The sequence below is a fragment of the Pleurodeles waltl genome, chromosome 11, assembly GCF_031143425.1.
Source record: "Pleurodeles waltl isolate 20211129_DDA chromosome 11, aPleWal1.hap1.20221129, whole genome shotgun sequence".
NCBI lineage: Eukaryota > Metazoa > Chordata > Amphibia > Caudata > Salamandridae > Pleurodeles > Pleurodeles waltl.
The window spans coordinates 112021949-112043850 of record NC_090450.1 but is presented as its reverse complement, the minus strand read 5'-3'; the positions used below and the strand labels follow the sequence as shown (position 1 = coordinate 112043850).

General features: G+C 39.9%; 1 protein-coding gene across 1 annotated transcript in view; it reads right to left on the bottom strand.

Annotated features, from left to right (window-relative positions):
* SI (sucrase-isomaltase) overlaps nucleotides 1-21902 on the bottom strand; it is a 632954-nt gene that overhangs the window by 189269 nt on the left and 421783 nt on the right. The window contains exon 47 of the mRNA XM_069213228.1: nucleotides 12646-12816. Coding sequence (XP_069069329.1) covers nucleotides 12646-12816 — 171 coding nt within the window. The remainder of the gene's footprint in view (nucleotides 1-12645; nucleotides 12817-21902) is intronic.

Here is a 21902-nt window from a genome sequence, read left to right as displayed (position 1 = left end):
GGAGTGCATCTTTTTGATGGAGGCAACAATGTTTGCACTAGGTATAGTCTGATTAGTTATTATTGAAATGTGTATTTTTTAAACAACTTTTTTATCGTAAATAACACATCATTTTGAGGCAGTCTATCTTATGTGCATAATACAACTTTTCAATAATGGCATACATATTCACAGTGCTTTCCGTTATATGCTGGTACCTTGTAGCACTCTAAATAACAAAAAGAGACTATTCCCCAGTGCCAAACACCGAATAGCCTAGCTTGCATTTTTTTTTTTTTTTACGGAACACACTTGTCATTTTATAAGCAGTTACCTGAACCTGAAAAAACAAAATTCTAACAGAATACTTTGTTCTCTTTAGTTACATCTTTGACCCCTGACAACATCAGTGATCCTAGCCGAGGGCAATCAGAATCGCAGTTCACACACTTACTTATGTAAATTAAAACAGCCTGGAATTGCATGTGCATTAGCGCCCTCAAGGGAATACAGCCACGGACCCTAAGGGGTGTGCCCCACAGGTTGAAGACCTCTGCCCTGCACAAATGTTATTTGGGACTGAGTGCTCCTTTCTGTTTGGATGGAGTGGTAGAGTCTTTTTCAAACTCTGTAATTCTATGGTAAGCAATGAACCAGAGGAAACCCGTAAACAACTAACCATGAAATTACCTGAAACCCAGTATAGACATCTCCCTAGCAAAGTAGTGGGGAGTGGAAATCACATTCAGTTCTTCCAGCTTGCTAATGACATTTACTTACTTTACTCCTGGCTTAATGACTAAACTTGATTAGTCCTTAATAGTGTCTATTGACACAAGCTCCATCATTCAACCATTAAAGCAGTTCACGGGTCAGTAAGCTTTAAACAGTATTTATGATTAGATAGAATCAATACTTTAACCACCAATCAAACTTTCCAGACACTGACATTCTGGGGTCTGAGGGTCACACTGTATTAGTGGTTGATGTCAGAGAACAAAAAGTCCTCACTTTTCTATCTTTCTCTATTAGCATTGTGAGTTTCGCTGATCTTTCCTGGTTAGCCTCCCAATGCAGGGAGCCCTGTAAAAGACCTAATACATTCATGTAACCTATACCTCGTTCCTCTGATGACTACTCACCAGTATTGCTATAGAAGAAAGGATTTAGCCAGAAATACAACTCTGAAATTGTCTTCTACAGAACTATGTAGACAGTGACTGTTCTAAGATGCTTTTAACAACAGTAAGCAATCAGCATCTACTACTATAGCATAACTAACAAACATTACACTGCCACTAATATAAAAAATAATAGCAACAGTCGACCAACCTAGCTGGGACTGCGGAAGGGAAGCTAATGGAACTGATCTGCAAAAATGGAAGGTGATGAGGATGATGGGCATGTTTACATCAGAATGCCTGAGTACCTGGATGGAGGAAAACTAAATTATATTAACACTGCAGGAGGGATTTAAAGTGCCTGGGTGAGTCACTCTATAGTTGGTTGGCACGAGTACTCAAGCAAGTGCAGGTGATGCTATTCTAAATTCTTGGAAAGTTTCAGTGCTCTGAACATTGTTGTTAGAGTTGGAAGAGTTTTGTAGTGTAAAAGGTTTAGTTCTTAATTTACAGAAAACCGTGCTCATGAATATGAAAAAATGGTAATGCATTATCCGTGTGTTTATGATTGGTGGGCACGAACTGGGTGGGATTGATCTAAAAAATTACCTACTGATATGCATCTCTCAAGTCTGCGTTTTTTTCCAAAATGGAATCCTCTCAGGTATAGTAGAATTAAGCAGCAAATTGTACCAAATTTTGTGTTGGTCGTTGGAAATATGCAAAGCAAGATCTATAACTTCGCATTGGAAAGAAGGTAATCGTTGGTATAATATGCCTAAGTTTAAGAAAAAGCCCCATGTGTGGGTTCCATTCCAAATATGACTCACATGTATTTCTGAATGGAAAGTAATCATGTAATTGTGTGCTTGCACACAAAGAGAGCCATGTATTCAAGTGCTAGCCAGAATAGGGTTACAAATTCTGGTTCTCTAGAGAGAGAAGAAAGCACTACATGTTCAAGAACAAATGAGAGGTGCACTATAGACTGCTCACTGAGTGCAGACATTAGCACAGATGTCTTGGACTAAAGGCACCTTATTGTTCCAAAAGTGCAATGGCCACAACACCTAGAGTTAGTGGTGAATGGTATAACTATTGAATCACAAATACAGTGTGATATAAACATTGTGGCAAAAACATATAACTGCTAAATTATTAGAGAATATTGAAAGTGATGATATATTGTATGTATATAATATTCTTTTTAAGAATATTGATGTATTGAATTTAGTTTATTTTAAAATAGTGCGATAAATAATTAATTTAATAAATATTAGTAGATCATTAGCTGTTAGCATTGCTATTACAATTGGCATACATTTTATTTACTATATCTTGTAATTGTAAGCATGTCATTTAAATTTTTTCAATGTTATTAGTAATTAATAATTTAGTAGCAATTCATTGTTTTTCTAGGGGTCCAGTGTCAGGAGTTAATTAAATTGTTAATTACTGTTGTTTAATGTTAATTTTTTAATGTAAATGAAATATGTAAATGAATACCAATAGTAATTATGTAAAATTGTACTGGATTATCATTATTTAATAAATGTTAAATTTGTGATTTTTCATTTATATTTATTTCTTAGGGATTAATTAGTAATTTTAGTAGTGGTTTGTAGGATTTTGAGGGTAATAGTGTAGGAAGATATTAAAATTATAATTGTGTTTAATATGTTTTAAGTTAATCAAATTGTTAATTCTAATTCTTGGCCCTGCAGCTTTCCCCTTTAAGCACCCAACTCAGTGCCAGGCACAGCCTTCAGCCATTTGTGGCGCAAGCGCCTACCTAATATAAGGTAATAATATATATATATGGTAATTCGGTTTACTCTATATAAGGTAATAACATACAAGATAATAATATATTTATATGTTTCTTATTACACTCACTTCTCCATCAAATTTGAGGAAAGTATTTATACCCCGCCACTTTAAAAGGCCAACAACCTCCAAAGCTCAAAATCTCCTACTTTGTCCATATTAAATATCCACATCAAGAACAACCTTTTTCTTTAGCCTTTCCCAATTCTTCCACCTCATACAATTATGGAAACACTAATAATTTGATAAATTCTCGAATAAGGAGTTAGATAAATAAATGAAATAAATAAATATATGTATATAACCTTTAATGTTGTTTGACAGTTTGATAATATCCGTTCAGTGTTCAGTCCATGCAGCAAATAAATGATTATGTGGGTGAAGGTAGGCTAAAGTTCTTAAGGAGGCATGCGCCAATTTTGATTTTACATTTAACAGAAGTATCTGAAATGGGATCGGACACATAGTTGATTGGAAGCAGCTAGATTATGGTATCTGGCAGATAGTTAGATGCAGGAACATGGTGTGTCTAGCAAAGATAAGGAGTGGTATGGTGGTAAGGTGTCAAAATCTCTAATCCTCAGTGATCAGTAGAACTAAGCTTTACAAGGTGTAGATTGGTAGTTTTTAAACTGTTTTTAAATTATTATTGTTTAGGGTTGTTACAATAAGAAAAGCAATCACAAAATATTATAACAGAAAATAAAGCAACAACGCACAGCATCACTAAAACCAATGTCTGGGACAGACACTCAAGAAAATAAATGATCCCACACCTTGCAAACCCCCCCCATGCCTTAAACCCTCTAGCATTATGAATAGCAGCCTCAAGTCCATAAATCTGTAGATAGGGTGCCCACCATTATGAGATTGGAGGGGGAAGGATGAACCCAAACTCTTGCAATGCAGAGCTGGACTATGATAATCATAATTGAGATCATTGAGGTGATTCTTGAGTTGATATCTTGCTTGTGACCCAACGTTATATCCCTTACAGACCAATCGATATGACACTGCAGGTGAAAAGACAGCAGCTGTGCAAAAACCTAACCAAACGGGTTGAAGTGAGAGACATTCAGTAAACGTGTGCAAGATTAGGAGCATACTGAAGACACTTCGGGCTATGCATCTTATAATTAAGATGATTACTAGTTCATTTACAAATTATATCTGGGGTTGGTATAAGATACACAATGTACACAACTGTTGCAATTTGAGACTGACTGAACAGACAGACCTGTTAATAACAGCAAATGCAGCTGATATCTCATCTGCTGAAACATCTTGACCGAGCCTAGAACCCCACTTAGTAGCCAAATTGGCTTGATCATTGGGCCCGTCATTAGTCATGACCCGATATAAGACACTGATCGAAGGTTGACAGTCTGGCTTGTAAAGGTAAGTCACGATGTTGTGACCCCTGTTAAGTGCCATAGAAACCACATTATGATTATGAAAATCACGGATTTGTAGATATTTAAAAAGGAATGCTGGGGAAGACCGTACTATACTTGCAGTGTCGAGAAAGAACATACCTCAGTTGGATCAAAAAGCTGCCTGACAGCCGAAATACCACACTCCTCTCATTTAAAAAAACACTGAATCCTGAAAGATGAACGGGAAGATAGGATTGCCCCCAAATTGGTGTGTGTCAGTGAATGTCCAGGAAAGAAAAACGGATACTAATTTCACACCACATTCAGACCGCATCCCTGATGATCTGAAAACAGACCCTCTTAAAATAGTTAGGGTCACTGCGATGGCTCAGAGCAAACCGAGAGTCAGGCCTTAAAGCTAATTGATACCTGATCTCAAAGCCATTGGGTTTGTGCTGCATGAGAATAGTTTTGGGGTGCGAGCCAACAGCAGCCCATTAATACAGCTTAAAATCCAGGATAGAGAGACCGCCTTGATTAAGTGAAAGTTTTAAATATTGCATAACCCGTCTAGCCTTACGATAGCCCCAGGTAAAGCTACTTATAGCCCCTTCGAAGGCACCAAAGAAAATGATCAGGAACCTGCAGTGCGGTAGCTTGGAAAAGATAGAGAAATTTGGTTAAGATATTCATCTTGATGATGTTGCACTGGCCAAGGATGCTAATTGGGAGACGATTCCAGGTATGCATTTTAGCTATAACAGATTTGAGATGACTTTTGTAATTCAAGACCCCGAGATGTTGGTGGAGCAGACTAAGCCTAATTTCTGGGAGCTAGGCCAAAAATTAGAGATGACCTGTGTTTTTGACAAGTTGAGTTTGTATCCGGAGACTGCCCCAAATGGTTTTTCTTTCATCGCAACCTGCTCGATCAATTCCTGGGATCGGTAGAATAAATTGCAATGAAATCAGGATCTGCACTAACTATCAACTCAACTCCGTTAAGTACTACTGGAGGGATCGAACATTTGGTCGGGAGATACCACACCAAGGGTTTGATTTACAGTGAAAAAAGTAGAGGAGACAATGAGCATCCCTGCTGAGTATCCTGAGAGACGCTAAAAAGAGGGACGGAGTGCCCATCAATGTTGAGTCTAGCCATCGGCCGCTGATAGAGAGGCTTGATTAGATCAGTAACCCGATCACATCAACTGTATGCAGAAAGCACCAACTAGAGACAGGGCTAAGATACTCTGGGGGTCATTGTGACTTTGGCAGATGGAAAAGCCCGTCTTCCGAAGTCCCGCTGGGAAATAGATGAACTAGATTGTGTAAGAAAATTGTGTAAAATTCCAAAGGGATAGCATCATCCCCAGAGGTCTTCCCTGGCATTAATGCTTTGATAGCCTTTTCAATCTCTGGGGCAGTTATATGCTCAGCCATTTCCCTACATTAACTTGCGTCCAGAGACGGCAGACCCACCCCTTGGATATACCGACTTATTTCTATTGCCCAGCTGGCAGTGGAGTGTCATTGAGTTCCTAATAGAAATCTTCAAACTGATCAACAATAGAAGGAGTATCATAGTGTCACATACGATTAATCAGATTCTTATTCCTCTCTTCTATGATCTGTTAGGCCAAGACTCGCCCAACGCTTTCGCCATACTCATACTGAACAGCCCTATGGTTCAAGTACTGAGAAGCCCTCTTCTTCTGAAACTGTCATTCCAACAAAGACTGAAGTTCCAAAATCCCAGAATACAATTGCGCCTCATTAGCAATCCAATCCATGATAGCAAGGGAGTGTTGATATTCGTCCTCAAAGAGCCATGCGTGCAACCAAGCGTCGTCAGTCTTTAGCGATTAGTTACGCTGCCAGATATACTGAGAGCTAATGCAACAAATAAATGCTTTCATTGCATCCCTATGATATACGGGGTGGCAGAGTTGATGTTATTAAAAACAAATTCATTTCAAGAGTCCTGCATCTGACAGACATAAATATGATTGGTAAGTAAAAATCTGGGGAATTAAAATTCTTGCCTTGATTTCCTGAAATTGAAGAGATACAAAGTAAAAAGAACAGGATTATGGTCCGCCGTAATCTTGGGGTAGACCTCCATAGTAGCATGTCCTAACAGCCGCCAACAAATAAGCACAAGATCGATCTGAAAATAATGTTAATGTGGTGTTGAGAAAAAGGTATACCCCTGATTTCAAAGATAAGAGTGCACCAAAGATCAGTTAGCCCATGTGCACATGCAAGGTCTTGAATAGTGGCCCTAGTCTCAACCATGGAAAGCAGGGCCGCAAAATTAGTAGTATCAATAGCATAGCTCATAATACAGTTACAATTCCCAGAAGAACTAACGCTCCCAATCAAGTCGTCAGCTCCAAATTTTGTCAATCAAGTAGAGCCCGGTCATGAAGGATGGGGCCATAAATTGCAACAACAGTAATTTACCTTGACCCCATATCGAACCTACCCTTGAAGTTGGATGCAGTTCTCTGCACTGTATAATCCATTCCCTTAGACCAAAGAGCGGCCACAAAACACATGGAAACTGACTGACTCAAGGCTCAAGACACAGGCTCAAACCCAAGCTGCAGAAGCAGCGACTGATCCTTGTATGCCAAATGAGTTTCAGAGAGACAGACAATATGAGGCTGATAGCAAGAGATCTCTTCTTTCACCAGCCGCCGCTTGCGAGGACAAGTAAGGCCTGATATATTCCAGCACAAAATCTTTAAACATTACATATAAGTAGAATAGAACTGCAGGATGAAAACCTCTAACCTGATGCACGTGTGCTGTATAACAACTTTCTCCAATTCCACTCCCCTCATCAACCGGACCACTCATCTACCTATCTGCTCAGAAACTCCAAAAAATAGAATTTTTTTAAAAAAAAAAAATAATGAGCAGCATACCCACCCTGACACACGGGAGAAATCAGCACATCCTTCAGCTGTCAGAACCAACAGACAGCCATGGTGCTCTCCTCACCTGACTACAGTGCCCCCTTCCACATGCCACCACCATAAGCCCAAGCAGAAAGAAGAAGACAGTTAGGGCCATATTTATACTTTTTGACGCAAAACTGCGCTAACGGTGTTAGCCGACGTTAGCCGACCGGCGCTGCCTGGTGTGCGTGAAAAAAAACGACGTACACCAGGCAGCGCCGGCGTAGGGAAAAATGGCGTTTGGGCGTCCAAAAATGGGGCAAGTCAGGCTGAGGCAAAAAAATCGCCTTAACCCGATTTGCGCCATTTTTTGGGGGCACCCAGACGCCATTAACATGACTCCTGTCTTAGCAAAGACAGGAGTCATGCCCCCTTGCCCAATGGCCATGCCCAGGGGACTTATGTCCCCTGGGCATGGTCATTGGGCATAGTGGCATGTAGGGGGGCACAAATCAGGCCCCCCTATGCCACAATTTTTTTTAAAAAAAATACTTACCACAACTTACCTTTTCTTCCCTGGGATGGGTCCCTCCATACTTGGGTGTCCTCCTAGGGTGGGCAAGGGTGGCAGGGGGTGTCCCTGGGGGCAGGGGAGGGCACCTCTGGGCTCATTCTGAGCCCACAGGTCCCTTAACGCCTGCCCTGACCCAGGCGTTAAAAAGAGGCGCAAATGCGGTTTTTTTTTGCCATGCCTACTCCCGGGCGTCATTTTTGCCCGGGAGTATAAATATCACGCACATGCCTGGGAGTCATTTTTTAAGACGGGAACGCCTACCTTGCATCTCATTAACGCAAGGAAGGTGTTCACGCCAAAAAATTACGCAAACTCCATGAACTTTGGCGCTAGACGCGTCTAACGCCAAAGTATAAATATGGAGTTTGTTTTGTGTCGAATATGCGTAAAAAAAAACTACGCAAATTCGGCGCAAACGGAGTATAAATATGCCCCTTAATGCATAAAGCACATAGCGTAGCCAAGATAGCCAAATAGAGCCATGAGATGACCAGTTAACAATGAGCTCAATAGACAGTGACAACAGCAACTAGTGTAATAATGCTTTTTCCCTTTATTCTGCCAAGACTTAAGCATCTTTGTAGCTTCTGACTGTGAATGGCAAAATTGAAGATGGACATCCTTGAGAATCATCAGGTTGGGGGCTCTTGCAGAAAAACCTGAGTTCCAACTGCTTTTAGATGATCCATCAGTTGGCATAGTCGCCAGTCCCACTCCATTGAGGATGGTGGTTTTCAAACTCAAATCAATATTTCAAATTGTGGGATCTCCTTAATTCTGGCCACCCTTCCATTATTAATGCAGAAAGAGTTTAAGAAAAATTCAGAGGATTTGTTTTACTTCAGTTCCACACTCCATGTCCATTTCATTTTTAAGAGCGTGACCCCCAAAACAAAAAACAAACAACAATAGGGAAATATTTGTCCAGTGCTGACTTTCTTTTAGGTGCAAAAAGAAACTCACGCACTTTACAGCCACTTCTGAATTGGGACATCAACTGTGCAACTAGTATCACTTGTTTACGTTTCAAACAGAACCTCTTGCAGAGGCTATGTTCCCTTTCCGGCTTCGTTTCTCCTCTGGATCAATTAAACCTAGTCTCCGTTTGTTTTGAATGCACATCCAGCTCTATTTTTAAGTCGGCCTCTTTCAACTAAGCATTGGTGTTTAGTTGGAAACAGTTAATACCTTTGTAAAACTATATTTTGGGAATATGGTTTAAAAATCCAAAACAGCATTTGTTTGTAAAACCTAAGCACAGCCTGAATGCTGCCATCCTCCTTCAAAAACTGCAAGACTTAACACTTGAGGTTGTTTACTTGCATGACTAGTATGTCCAAAAGTATAATTGTAAAATGTTTTGATTACATGAACTTATTTTATAAGAGCTTGTGTAGATTGCCATAGTTCTTTCTAAACTCCCTAAATAGAAAGGCATTTCACAAATGAAAAATGAGGTGGAATTTCCACCAAGCAGGTCAGGACATGGACAAAAATGTCCAGGAGGTCCTTTTAGTCAAAAATGAGGAAAACAGCTGACATAATAATTTGTTTTCCGCTGAGGGAAGTTGAATCTCTCAAGTAAGAACAGTAAATTGTCACAAGTGAAAAAATTAATTTTCCAGGTCCGTAATTTTTACTGCATTCCACATTGTCGTCATGCTCGTTGTAAACAGAATACTGAGCTAAAAAATATTGTGCTACAAAAAAATCTTGTATGTAGTATATTATCGTAATATCTTAGAAGTATTTACAAATAAGTTTATATTTTTTTTAACTCCATAACCTTGTGCCCTGTAATATGTTCATAACTATATATAAGTACCTTCACAATATTTTTGTAATCAGTATCCTGGTTTCAATATATTTTCTTCAGAAACATTTAAGGTGATACTCTTTTAGTATCTTACCTAATGAACATTATGACTTTTTACACAACATAGAATCCCAGTTGTTTTGATATAGAGCTAAAAGTGACAATTAGATAGAAAGTGACAACAATCGGGGTCTATCTATAAGCAGTGTATGAGCTGCAACTGAGGACCAGTGCTGTGACGTTACATTTTCATGCCAATTAATGGCTATTGGTAACTGCGAAATTAGGGCATCAGGCCTAACTTCCTTGTTTACACTAAAACTAATGACAACCGTGATGTGCCACTTGCAACCACCTCTGTTAAAACGGCACTCCACATTCTCTTCATACCAAAGTCTCTCCACAATCATAGTCAATAACTGTGCTCACTGAACTAAAAAGGCAATGTTGAGCATGCTCTATGTCTTTAATCTGCAAAACTACTGCAATATTTGGACCCTCTTGGTGCGCCCTTTGGGCTTCAACTTTTTCATAAGGAGCAACCAGAGGGAACAATGAAACCCCTTTACCCGCTTTTAAGGGCATTCCTTCGGAAGTGTGCATTCTAAAAAACAAAACATGGGGCTACAAGAAAATTATTTTCATTAAAGACAGCAGAAAGAGATCTCCAGGTCACGCTCTGAAATGGAACAAGCCCATTCCCCCCTCCTCAAGCTCATACTATCCCTAGAGGGTCTCACCACCTTGTCAGACGTGTGCCTAATTCATGGGACTTTGTAAGTCCCAGGGAAGAGGTGATTGTGGTCTGGGAGAGTTATAAAACACTAACAGTCCCTGCTGCTAACTCATAGTCAGCATACCTTTTTAACCGGACATTGTTATAATCAGTTGGCAGTGCTTGCACCTCTTTATAAAAGTGTGGGTGATTGGTGGGTTACAGTAGGGATCGGGGTGCAGACCAAGCCACCTAATTGGGATTATCCATTACTGTTAGTGACTAGTACCTCAGTTCACTAAGGGAAACATGAAAACTAATCTAAAAGGAGAAAAGATCACAGTACTACAGGGAGTGCAGAATTATTAGGCAAATGAGTATTTTGACCACATCATCCTCTTTATGCATGTTGTCTTACTCCAAGCTGTATAGGCTCGAAAGCCTACTACCAATTAAGCATATTAGGTGATGTGCATCTCTGTAATGAGAAGGGGTGTGGTCTAATGACATCAACACCCTATATCAGGTGTGCATAATTATTAGGCAACTTCCTTTCCTTTGGGAAAATGGGTCAAAAGAAGGACTTGACAGGCTCAGAAAAGTCAAAAATAGTGAGATATCTTGCAGAGGGATGCAGAACTCTTAAAATTGCAAAGCTTCTGAAGCGTGATCATCGAACAATCAAGCGTTTCATTCAAAATAGTCAACAGGGTCGCAAGAAGCGTGTGGAAAAACCAAGGCGCAAAATAACTGCCCATGAACTGAGAAAAGTCAAGCGTGCAGCTGCCACGATGCCACTTGCCACCAGTTTGGCCATATTTCAGAGCTGCAACATCACTGGAGTGCCCAAAAGCACAAGGTGTGCAATACTCAGAGACATGGCCAAGGTAAGAAAGGCTGAAAGACGACCACCACTGAACAAGACACACAAGCTGAAACGTCAAGACTGGGCCAAGAAATATCTCAAGACTGATTTTTCTAAGGTTTTATGGACTGATGAAATGAGAGTGAGTCTTGATGGGCCAGATGGATGGGCCCGTGGCTGGATTGGTAAAGGGCAGAGAGCTCCAGTCCGACTCAGACGCCAGCAAGGTGGAGGTGGAGTACTGGTTTGGGCTGGTATCATCAAAGATGAGCTTGTGGGGCCTTTTCGGGTTGAGGATGGAGTCAAGCTCAACTCCCAGTCCTACTGCCAGTTCCTGGAAGACACCTTCTTCAAGCAGTGGTACAGGAAGAAGTCTGCATCCTTCAAGAAAAACATGATTTTCATGCAGGACAATGCTCCATCACACGCGTCCAAGTACTCCACAGCGTGGCTGGCAAGAAAGGGTATAAAAGAAGGAAATCTAATGACATGGCCTCCTTGTTCACCCGATCTGAACCCCATTGAGAACCTGTGGTCCATCATCAAATGTGAGATTTACAAGGAGGGAAAACAGTACACCTCTCTGAACAGTGTCTGGGAGGCTGTAGTTGCGGCTGCACGCAATGTTGATGGTGAACAGATCAAAACACTGACAGAATCCATGGATGGCAGGCTTTTGAGTGTCCTTGCAAAGAAAGGTGGCTATATTTTTCACTGATTTGTTTTTGTTTTGTTTTTGAATGTCAGAAATGTATATTTGTGAATGTTGAGATGTTATATTGGTTTCACTGGTAATTAAAAATATTTGAAATGGGTATATATTTTTTTTTGTTAAGTTGCCTAATAATTATGCACAGTGATAGTCACCTGCACACACAGATATCCCCCTAACATAGCTAAAACTAAAAACAAACTAAAAACTACTTCCAAAAATATTCAGTTTTGATATTAATGAGTTTTTTGGGTTCATTGAGAACATGGTTGTTGTTCAATAATAAAATTAATCTTCAAAAATACAACTTGCCTAATAATTCTGCACTCCCTGTATATTGTGCCATACACACACACACAGACATATATATATGTGTATATATATATATATATATATATATATATATATATATATTTCTATCAAAAGATATACATTTATATAATTATAGATGTATGCCTGTATATATGTATATATTTGTAGATACATGTATAGTATGACATTATGTATTTAGTTTACACCATATCATTTCACATTTTTTAATATTTTCAATTTAATAATTTAAAATATATACATGCACATGAATGCAACATGAACATTATAAACAATTCAAATATATATATATATAGAGAGAGAGAGAAAGAGAGAGAGAGCGAGAGCGAGAGAGAGAGAGAGAGAGAGAGATAATATAGATATAGATATTTCCTTGCTGATATCATCACAATGATAAAAACCTACTCATATACTGAATATTTACCTGATTGTAGGGATCATAGTCAATTATAGGTGGTGGTGATTCAACTGAATCACCTTTCTTTACAATTACATTAGTGATAGGTTGAGATGCTCCAAATACTTTAATGTCTTCAAATTTTAGGTTATTTGGATCTGTGTATCCTAAAGTTGCATAAGTAATTGTTAAACGATTCTGTAAAAATAAGTATAAACAAGTTAGAAATAAGATAAACTTAAGAGTTATTTTTGTAATAAACATAAAAAAGGAAAATCTTCTGCTATCATTTTAAACTTAACAAACCTAACAAATATATTCATCCTGTGTTTCATTATTTCATATTCAGTCTGATTATTGACAGTAGTAGTAGTAGTAGTACAAAATCTTTATTCGACTTTCAACAAGTCATAAAAGACATAACAGTCATACAAGATCTCCAATTATGATACATACAATTCAATATATATAATAAAAGGTTGACTAAGTAAAATGATAGAAAAATGTAAAAAGTTCACAACAATAAAACAGTCTAGTATATCAATAAATGAAAACCCTATCGCAATAAGTTATAATTCAGTCACCTCCCCCATAGATTTCCTTATCTTTAATACAGAACATAAAAAGTTAGCTAAAATTCCGCACCTCTCTAAAGAAGATAATGACTGGAGACAGGCATAGGCTGTGCGACACGGGGGGAGATTGATTGACCTTAAAAGCGGAACAACTAGGCGCTTCCTCTGGAAGGCGTAAAAATTACTGAATAAAACCACATGGATTGTGGATTGAAGTGTTTTCGCATCACAGGGGCATGGTTTTAACAAGGTGGACCAGTCGTTCATAATTGGAAATGAAACTAGGCGGTGAAATGTGTCTAGCCTAAATCTAGTAAGAACGTAACGATGGCGAGGGAGTACCACGTTTGCCAAATATGGCTGCATACCCTCAGCCGTCAAAATTATTTGGTTATGAATGACTGAACTTTTATTTGATTCGGCCCCCCAGCGTATGTCTTCTAGATAATTTAATGCCAAGATGCTCAGGTCCTTCCTGGATATCTTCCGCAACGAGACTGGGTTTGTATAGTAGTCTTTATTGCCCAATTTTTCGAAGAAAGTCATAATATATTTTAACCATGGTACCCTCGATGTATATAATGACTTCGTACAGTCTGTCAGGATGGCCTTGTTAAAACTGGTGTGTTCCGAGGTCCAGACTTTATGCCATAGTAGCAGTGGCTGGATCTTTATCAAATCTGCAATGAAGGGAACCCCGAGTTCCGAGTGTGTGACATACGATGAAGTGCCTTTTGGTACCCTCAACAGATGTCGTAGGAAATCGTTTTCCACTGTCTGCACTAGATCACAGTTTGTATGACCCCAAATTCCTGCCCCATACGTAACAGCCGGAATACACTTGGCTTTATAGATCTTTATCATGTTAGGTGGTGTAATCCCCCCAAGCCTTTTGGAGAAGAGTCGTAGTGCCATCGTTGTTTTGATCAGGTGCACTCTCTTTATCTTCCTGCAATTAGCCCAGGAACCCAGCTTGTCAAATGTTATGCCCAAATATGAAAAGGTTTGCGTGATTTCGACCTTTCTACTTACAATAGTGGTGTTATAAGTCTTGCTGCGCTTCCCTCCGCAATTCATGATAAAAGTTTTGGAGCGGTTGACAGTAAGTCCCAGCTGTGTCATGTATGTAATGCAGGTTGTCAGGAGTTTCTGGAGAGCTATTGGAGTCCTGGCCATTAATACTGCATCGTCTGCGTAAAGTAATGCCGGAACAGGTCGCTTATCTATTTGGGGTAGATCTTTACACCTAGTGGCCAGTTCTTTGTCTAGGTTATTTATATACATTGAAAACAGGAACGGAGCGAGAACGCAGCCTTGGCACACTCCTCTGTGTAGACCGAAGGGGCAAGTACATTCCCCTTTTAGGCCGTACCTCACTCTTGCTCGGCACCCTGTGTACATTTCACGAATAAATTTAATTAAGGCCGGTTCCACCCCCATGCTATTTAAAATGACCCACAATTTATCATGGATTACACAATCGAAAGCTGATGATAGGTCAATAAAGGCCAGGTACAGATTGCCTGCTCTGATCTTAGTATACTTTCCAATAATGAGACTTAGATTTAAACTTTGTTCCACTGTTCCGATTCCTTTCCGGAATCCATACTGGAACGGGGATAAGACGTTCTTTTCCTCTGCCCATGTTTGCAGCCTATTCAGAATTATTCTCCCTGCTAGTTTGGCTGTTGTGTCCAGCAGGGAGATTGGCCTGTAGCAGGCTGGATTAAGGCGGTCACCCTTTTTGTATATTGGAATTATGTTAGAGACTCTCCAGGAAGGTAGGGGTCCGCATGTGCAGATAGCCCTCAATGTCTGCGTCAGTACAGGCCCCCACAGCTCGATATTGGCCTTAAATATATCGATTGGAACGCCATCAGGGCCTGGCGCTTTCCCTGATTTACTTTCTATTATAGCTTCCTCTACCTCCTGAAGACTAAATTGGGGGGTTATAACTAGGCGCGGACCTTCCTGTGAATCGTGGTCATGTGTATGGTCAAATGTGTCACTCGTCAGTGAGTATATATTGGAAAAATGTGCCACCCAGTCTTCTTCGGAGATGGCAATTTCCATCCTAGGAATGTCTTTGGCCCCTAACACAGGGGAATTTATTGTCTGCCAGAAGAGTATGTTATCTTTCTTACGACTTGCTATGTGGAGGGTTTCCCACAAGTTTGTTTTTATAGTTAATTTCCTTTCCTTTATTGCTATCTTATATTCGTGTCTGCGTTTACGTATGTCACTCAAGCACCTTTTTGGGGCATTTAGGGCCTTTTTCAATCTCTTATGTGCTTGAGTGCAGTTATAGTCAAACCATCCACACGTCCTTTTTTTCCCTGCCTTACTGCTTCTAATAGTGAGGGCTTCTTTTATGGTTTGAGTAATCATCGTAAACGCACTTAGACATTGCCCTGGTTGTGGGTTCTCTCTTAAACAGTCTGCGAAAGCATGTTTACATTGGCATATAACCTGTTTCAATAAATACTTGGGGTCCGTCTGGGACCACTTCATAGTGTATCCATTACGCAGCACCAATCCAATATCATCTACCTGTGTAGTACTATCTTCCCTAGCTGCTAAAAGGGGGGACAGTAGGAGATTCATGCTCTGGGGGTAGTGATCACTAATTGCGATGTCGTGCAAGGTATAGTTTGGAAGATAGTGTGCAAAGTGAGTAGACATTAGGACATAATCGATCACTGTATTTACGCCCCTACCGTTATACATTGGTTTAAACTGTGGTTCGCCCAAAAATAATTCATTTACAAAGGATAGGTTATAGGTTTGAGCGAATAAATTCATTTAATCTCCTTGAGTGTTGTGAGAGAAGTGGAGGCTTACACCTATACCTTCCGAGTCCCAACCAAATATCTTATCTGAAATTTCTTTACACAGATGGACGTTACAATCACCACCCCATATCAATAAGATCTCGCGATTATTTTTTCCACATATTTTTTTTAAGTCATTTCCCATATGCACGAGAATGTTGGAAAACTCTCCTGGAGCAACATTATTGTAAAAATTAATAATGACTAGGTGGGTCTTGTGATCTAAATCACACTCTATCATTTGGTAGTATGGACTCATAAATTGCATCACTAAATTCTGTAAGGACAACTTATTGGAGATATATGTACACAGTCCCCCTTTAGGTCTTCCATACCTGGACTGCTCGGCAGGAGTGTGGAATGTTTTGTAACCGTTTAAATGGACAGGGGTTAAAAGCCATGTCTCTTGTAGACAAACACATGAATAATCTTCTAGAAAGTTAACCCAGATCTCATTGCCTAACTTATTTGCTAGACCTGCAATATTCCAAAATAGTAGGACTATTTCAGGTTTCTGGTTAGGATTTTGTTTAAAATTACAGGGCTGGTTCTTTGGGGAAGGAGGGGGGATATCGCCCATAGTGGTATTTGGTATATTTCTAGATTTATCATCGCACTGGCTTAAATGAGGTAATATCTCATTCCTTATAGAAACCGTTGTATGTGATGTACCTTCCTTTTGTAGTTCCGTCCCTGATCTATGTATTTGTGCTTCTCTATCATGGAGAGCTAACTGTTTCATATCGAGTCAATCTATATTTTCCAGCGTTGAAAGAGGATAGAATGTATTGTGCGTTATAGACAAGTTTGGGCTGGATGAAGGTGCTACAGTTCGCTGTAAGCAGGTGGAGTTATTCCCCTCTGGTCTCTGATAAAAATATCCCAAGGGTAATAGCGAGATTCCTTGTAAGGTAACTTGTCTGGCTCCTAAGTCATGAATAATCCTATTCACTAAATTTGGTGAGCCAAAAGAAAGAATCACGCGATCACCCGTCATCTCTTTCCTACTGGTTCCTATCCATTTAATCCTTCTGACCATTTTTATATTATCAAAAAGAGTCCTCACCATTCCAGGGCCCATTCGGGCCCAATCCAATTGAGGGTCTTGTTTCTCAAGGCCGTCCAAGTTTCTTGTTGTCGGCCATCTATCGGTGGGACATTAGCCAAGACCACAACATATGGTGTAGCCTCCGGGGGAAGATGTAACAGGTCACTAGGGAGGTAAGCGAGATTCGGGGGTCTAGGCCTGCTAGTTGTATTTCTCCCTGGATTTAAATAGGGATAGGTATTCGCTGCCCTGCACCTATCACTATTCGCTGTCTTACATGGAGTGGGATTTAGAACTTTTTTGTCTGAGGTGAGATTATGTGGTGAAGATGAGGGTTGGTTATATTGGTTCAAAGAAGGAGCTAATGGATGAATTTGGGGCTCGTTCTGGAAGTTAACGTTCCGATGTATGCTAATTGGCCTATTGGACAAAATAAGTTGTGTGTTGTTCTCGTATTCTGAAGACCGCAATGTATTTCTGGGGTCCTTGCTTATAAAATGCGTGTCTTCCCGTTGTAAGGACTTTATTGTTTCGAGGCCTGCCTCAAGACTAGACTCCACACCCTTTAAGCGCTCCGACATTGAGTCCAGAGTGGCTCCGATAGATAATTTCAATGAGTTTACTATCTCGTGGAGATTTATGAGGAGTGATCGAATAGTGTCTCCTTCTAAGATTGAGGGTTTCTTCCGGGTTAGTTTTTTTGAATGTTTTTTAATTGGAGTAGTTATTAAGTCTATCACTGGTGTTTTTTTTTAGGTCTTGTCCACCAGGCCCTTCTCCGGTTTCCTTGGTCGCTTAGCAACAGGGGATATTTCATCCATAGAGTAGATTATGTTCGAAGAGTCTTTAATACAGCCGTTTGTAACCCTTTCTTTAGAGTGACCGTCCCCAAGTTCACTTGATGGGGAGTTATGTTGCGGTAGTACAGACCCTAATGAGTCACGAGATTGCTCTTTAGATAATGACATTTTCCCTTCAACAGTGGCAATTTGCTTATCTATCATTCCCATTGCCCCGGAAATATATTTTAATATAGATGAACTGTCTTTAAAATTTGTTCAGGTGTTTAATTTTGAGTGCTTTCTTTTGCCAATATTGTACGTAGTGGCCGGTAGCTCAGAGAGCTGTGTTCGTATGTCTGAAGCAATTTCCCTTTAATACAAAGAGGAAGAAGGGCTCCAATCACTGTGGGACCAGCTTAAAGCACAAAGAAAAAGAGGGGGGGGCCCAACCCAGCCTCTTCCTGCCAATAACAGGCGAGAAGCAGAGGTTTCCTTCGTGAAATGGGCCTTGCGGCCAGTCCAGTTAAAAGCTTGATTTTGGAGGACTCCTGCCCCCTCAGCGAAACACAGCGCGATAGTTGAAAGGGAAGTTTGCAAAGAAAGGAGAGCAAAGAAATCGCCACAGTACCTTCAGGCAGCCCTATGCTCGTAGGTATCTAGTCCAGAAGTTTTTTTGAGAAATGTCAGGGGGGTGGCCCTGCCCTGCCTCTTCCTGGCAATGACGGGCAAGGACGGGCCCGCCCTTGGCTCCCTTCGAGGCGGGAGCGCTGCTGCCAATTTAAAGGGCTCCTGCCCTAACAAACGAGTGGTTGTGCTGCCGGCTGCGTTTCCCGCGAGGTGGGAGCACTGCTGCCAATTTAAAGGGCTCCTGCCCTAACAAACGAGTGGTGGTGCCGCCTCCTGCACGTCCCGCGAGACGGGACAGGCTGCTCTTTATTATTATAACACTGTTGCCGTTAGCACTGATTACGCACTTATCACAAAGTCCAAAAGATACACTGTGCATGTATCTTATTATTATTAATTATTGACAGTAATTTAAGATATCATCTTTGTTATAAACGTCATGTGAAGTAGATTTACTAGTCATTAGAATGTTTTCTTGTTGTAATAACAAAGTGAATTATCTAATTCTAAATATGGATGCACTGTAAAAGAAATATGTTATATTCCTAAGTTTCACAAAGTGTTATTTGCATCTGTAACTATACCTAGAAAACTATTGCTCATTTTATTCATGATTGTCTTTGACAGGTTAACCTGGGCAGCAAGGAAGTCACAGACAAAAGTGGGTAGAATGTTGTTCTTAACAATGCAACTTAACTATGGTATAGTTGAAGCTCCAGTGAACAAATTAAATATGCTCAGAGTCTAGAAGTAGCACACATGACAAATTAGATTTTCCAATTGGACAAAAGCTCTTTCAACCTATGGTGTCACCGTATATTCCAGTCTACTGTAGCTGAAGATTTCCCACCTGGAAATAGGTTGTGAACAAGTAATCAAGACAATTTTGTCCCTGCCAGTCAATCATCACACAATCTCACATGGTCTGAGGAGGAAGTCCTTGGATCACAGATTGCGCCAAAGGCTAGAAAATACCATTTCACTTTTCCAAAGGGCCTCACAGGTGGGTTTATCTTCTCAAAGAAAGTTGTATATGTTTTTGTGTCTACATTTCAGTGTTTGTTCTAACATTTAGTGGGTTACCTGGTTTAGGCTAATAAATTAGAAAACTAGCAGGTAATTCTTAAATGCACCTAGACCATCCTAAACTATTAGCGCATTGGGCACACTCCCATTTTCCCAAAAGTACAATGTTTTGCTGCTCTTATAATGAGAATTATACAGCAGCAGCTCTCTCTCATGCCTTCAATTTCTCTGCAAGTACACCACTCACGTGCAGTGGTCCTTTAAAATTCAGTGGAGCACTGCCATAAGCCCATGGAACTAGTGTTCAGCCACTCAAGTAGTTCCCATGCCCCTGGAAAGGTGGGAACTGATTTACAAACCTCATGAAAACAGCAGTGGTATTCTTCCACTGAAAAGGTGTAATCTTAAATATAAGGCAGCCTTTTTATGTTGGTTATACAGCCCTCGCTTCGATACCCTCAGTCAGTTGCAATTACAATGCCTTGAATCTAACTCAAAAGTATTGGGAAACCTGTGAGGTCCTCTAAAGCTGAAGGAATTGGCAGAGTGGTATTCATGTCAGTTTATTCCATATACCATGCAGAAACAAATGTATAGGGTATGAACATGAAGGATTCACTTTTGAAATAGATCACTGGAAAGAAAAATGCAAGAATCCCGAGCCACAGACTGGTCCATCATCTTGGCCATATCCTATTAATGTTGCCACAAACCATATCTGACATAATATATACTGCTTCCTCAATTGTCTAGTTCACTTATTAGTGAATCTGTTCAGATTGTAAAGAGAATAAACAAAGGTAATTCACAGAATCTGAAAAATAAGAAAAGGGATGAACTATTCATCTGAATTATCTTGTTTCAGCGCAAGATTACATCAGATACATTTGTGTGCATTTATGTAATTCATAAAATGCAAACCCCAATAGAAAGCAACAAACAGAGGATTGATTGGTCTTACAAGGTAGCTGACCGTCAGAAGAGGAAGACACTGGAGAAAATATTTTGGAGTGGTTGGGAGTGGAGAGTGATGGCTAGTGTACAGCTATTAGGATGTTATTTATGGCAGAAGAGTAAGGGAAGGGTGGGCTCTTGTTGGATGTGGACTGGTGTCTTGTTCTGATTATCAATGCACATGAAGAAATTCTTGCTATCTGCTGTTCTCCTTCTTGCATCCCTTGGATTTCAATTTTGGTATGTAGCTGTTCTGGCACTTGTTGATTTAACAGGGTATTCTAAGCAGGTGAGAAATAAGAGTATTTGGATTTAGTGATTAATATATGATACATCATGGAATAAAAGTTTTAAAAAAAAATGATAGCCAGTGGATTTATTTGAGTGCAGGTGATCCTGTCACCCTTCCATAGATCCATAATAAAATAGTATACTGCATGAAGGATGCATTTCAGAGGGTTGAAATGGGATTGTTGCACTCTTGTCAACAGCATGTTACCTCCATCAAGATCTAAAAGAACAAAATATTTTTATACCGTAAGGAAGTATATTTTGTGAAATCAAGTCTTTCTTTACTAAAGAATCAATAATTGGTGCCCTGCAATGTTTGGATGTTCAGCTATGTGGGTTTTAAAGTTAATGCAGATGAGAATCAGTATGGCATTATGGGTCAATTAGCATGCTAACCCATCAATATCAAGAGAAGAGATACAGTTTTGAATGTGTTGCTGTTAAATGGTGTTGAGGATGAATTGTGGGTTTTTTGGGAAGAGTTTGAGATAAGATTTGACTAGGCTTGGGTGGCAAGCTAGCTGTTTAGACAGCCAACATTATGTAGAAATACCAGTATCATACAGAATTATCATTTGCAATTTAGTGAATCTTGATGTACCCTAGGGAAAGATTGAAGCTCACCAGAGGGAGTGAGAGCATTGTGATATGTAAAAATGTAGACATTAACAGTTATGCAGTCAAATATAGAAGAGGCCATTTTAATGAGCTAATCTTTTTCATTAGGTGTGAACTTATACACTTCAATGTATATTATTCTAACAACAATCTAGTGGAGTCAGTGCTGAGTAGTGGTTTATGGCCGATTGTGCTCATTGCTGCTGAGTGATCCTAAAGTATGGGGCTATAGAACTTGCCATTATCCCTAATGTGGAGTGCATCATTGGCCATAAAATCAGAGTGTTTTCTATATTGCATTGTGGTTGTTTAGGCATCCCTCACATCTGTTGTTCATTGCGTGTGGGAGAGAAATATTAAAATGCAGTGGAGGTTGCAAATTGGATTTTTTACCCTAGTATCATAGAATGGTATATGTTGCTGGTCATGTTAGCGCAGTTGAAGTGCAGTGGTAGGTCTGAAATTGTGGTGAGAATGTTTTGACTGAGTCTAGGGGGCCCTTAAATAAGAGTGTCAAGGCATAATTCACTGG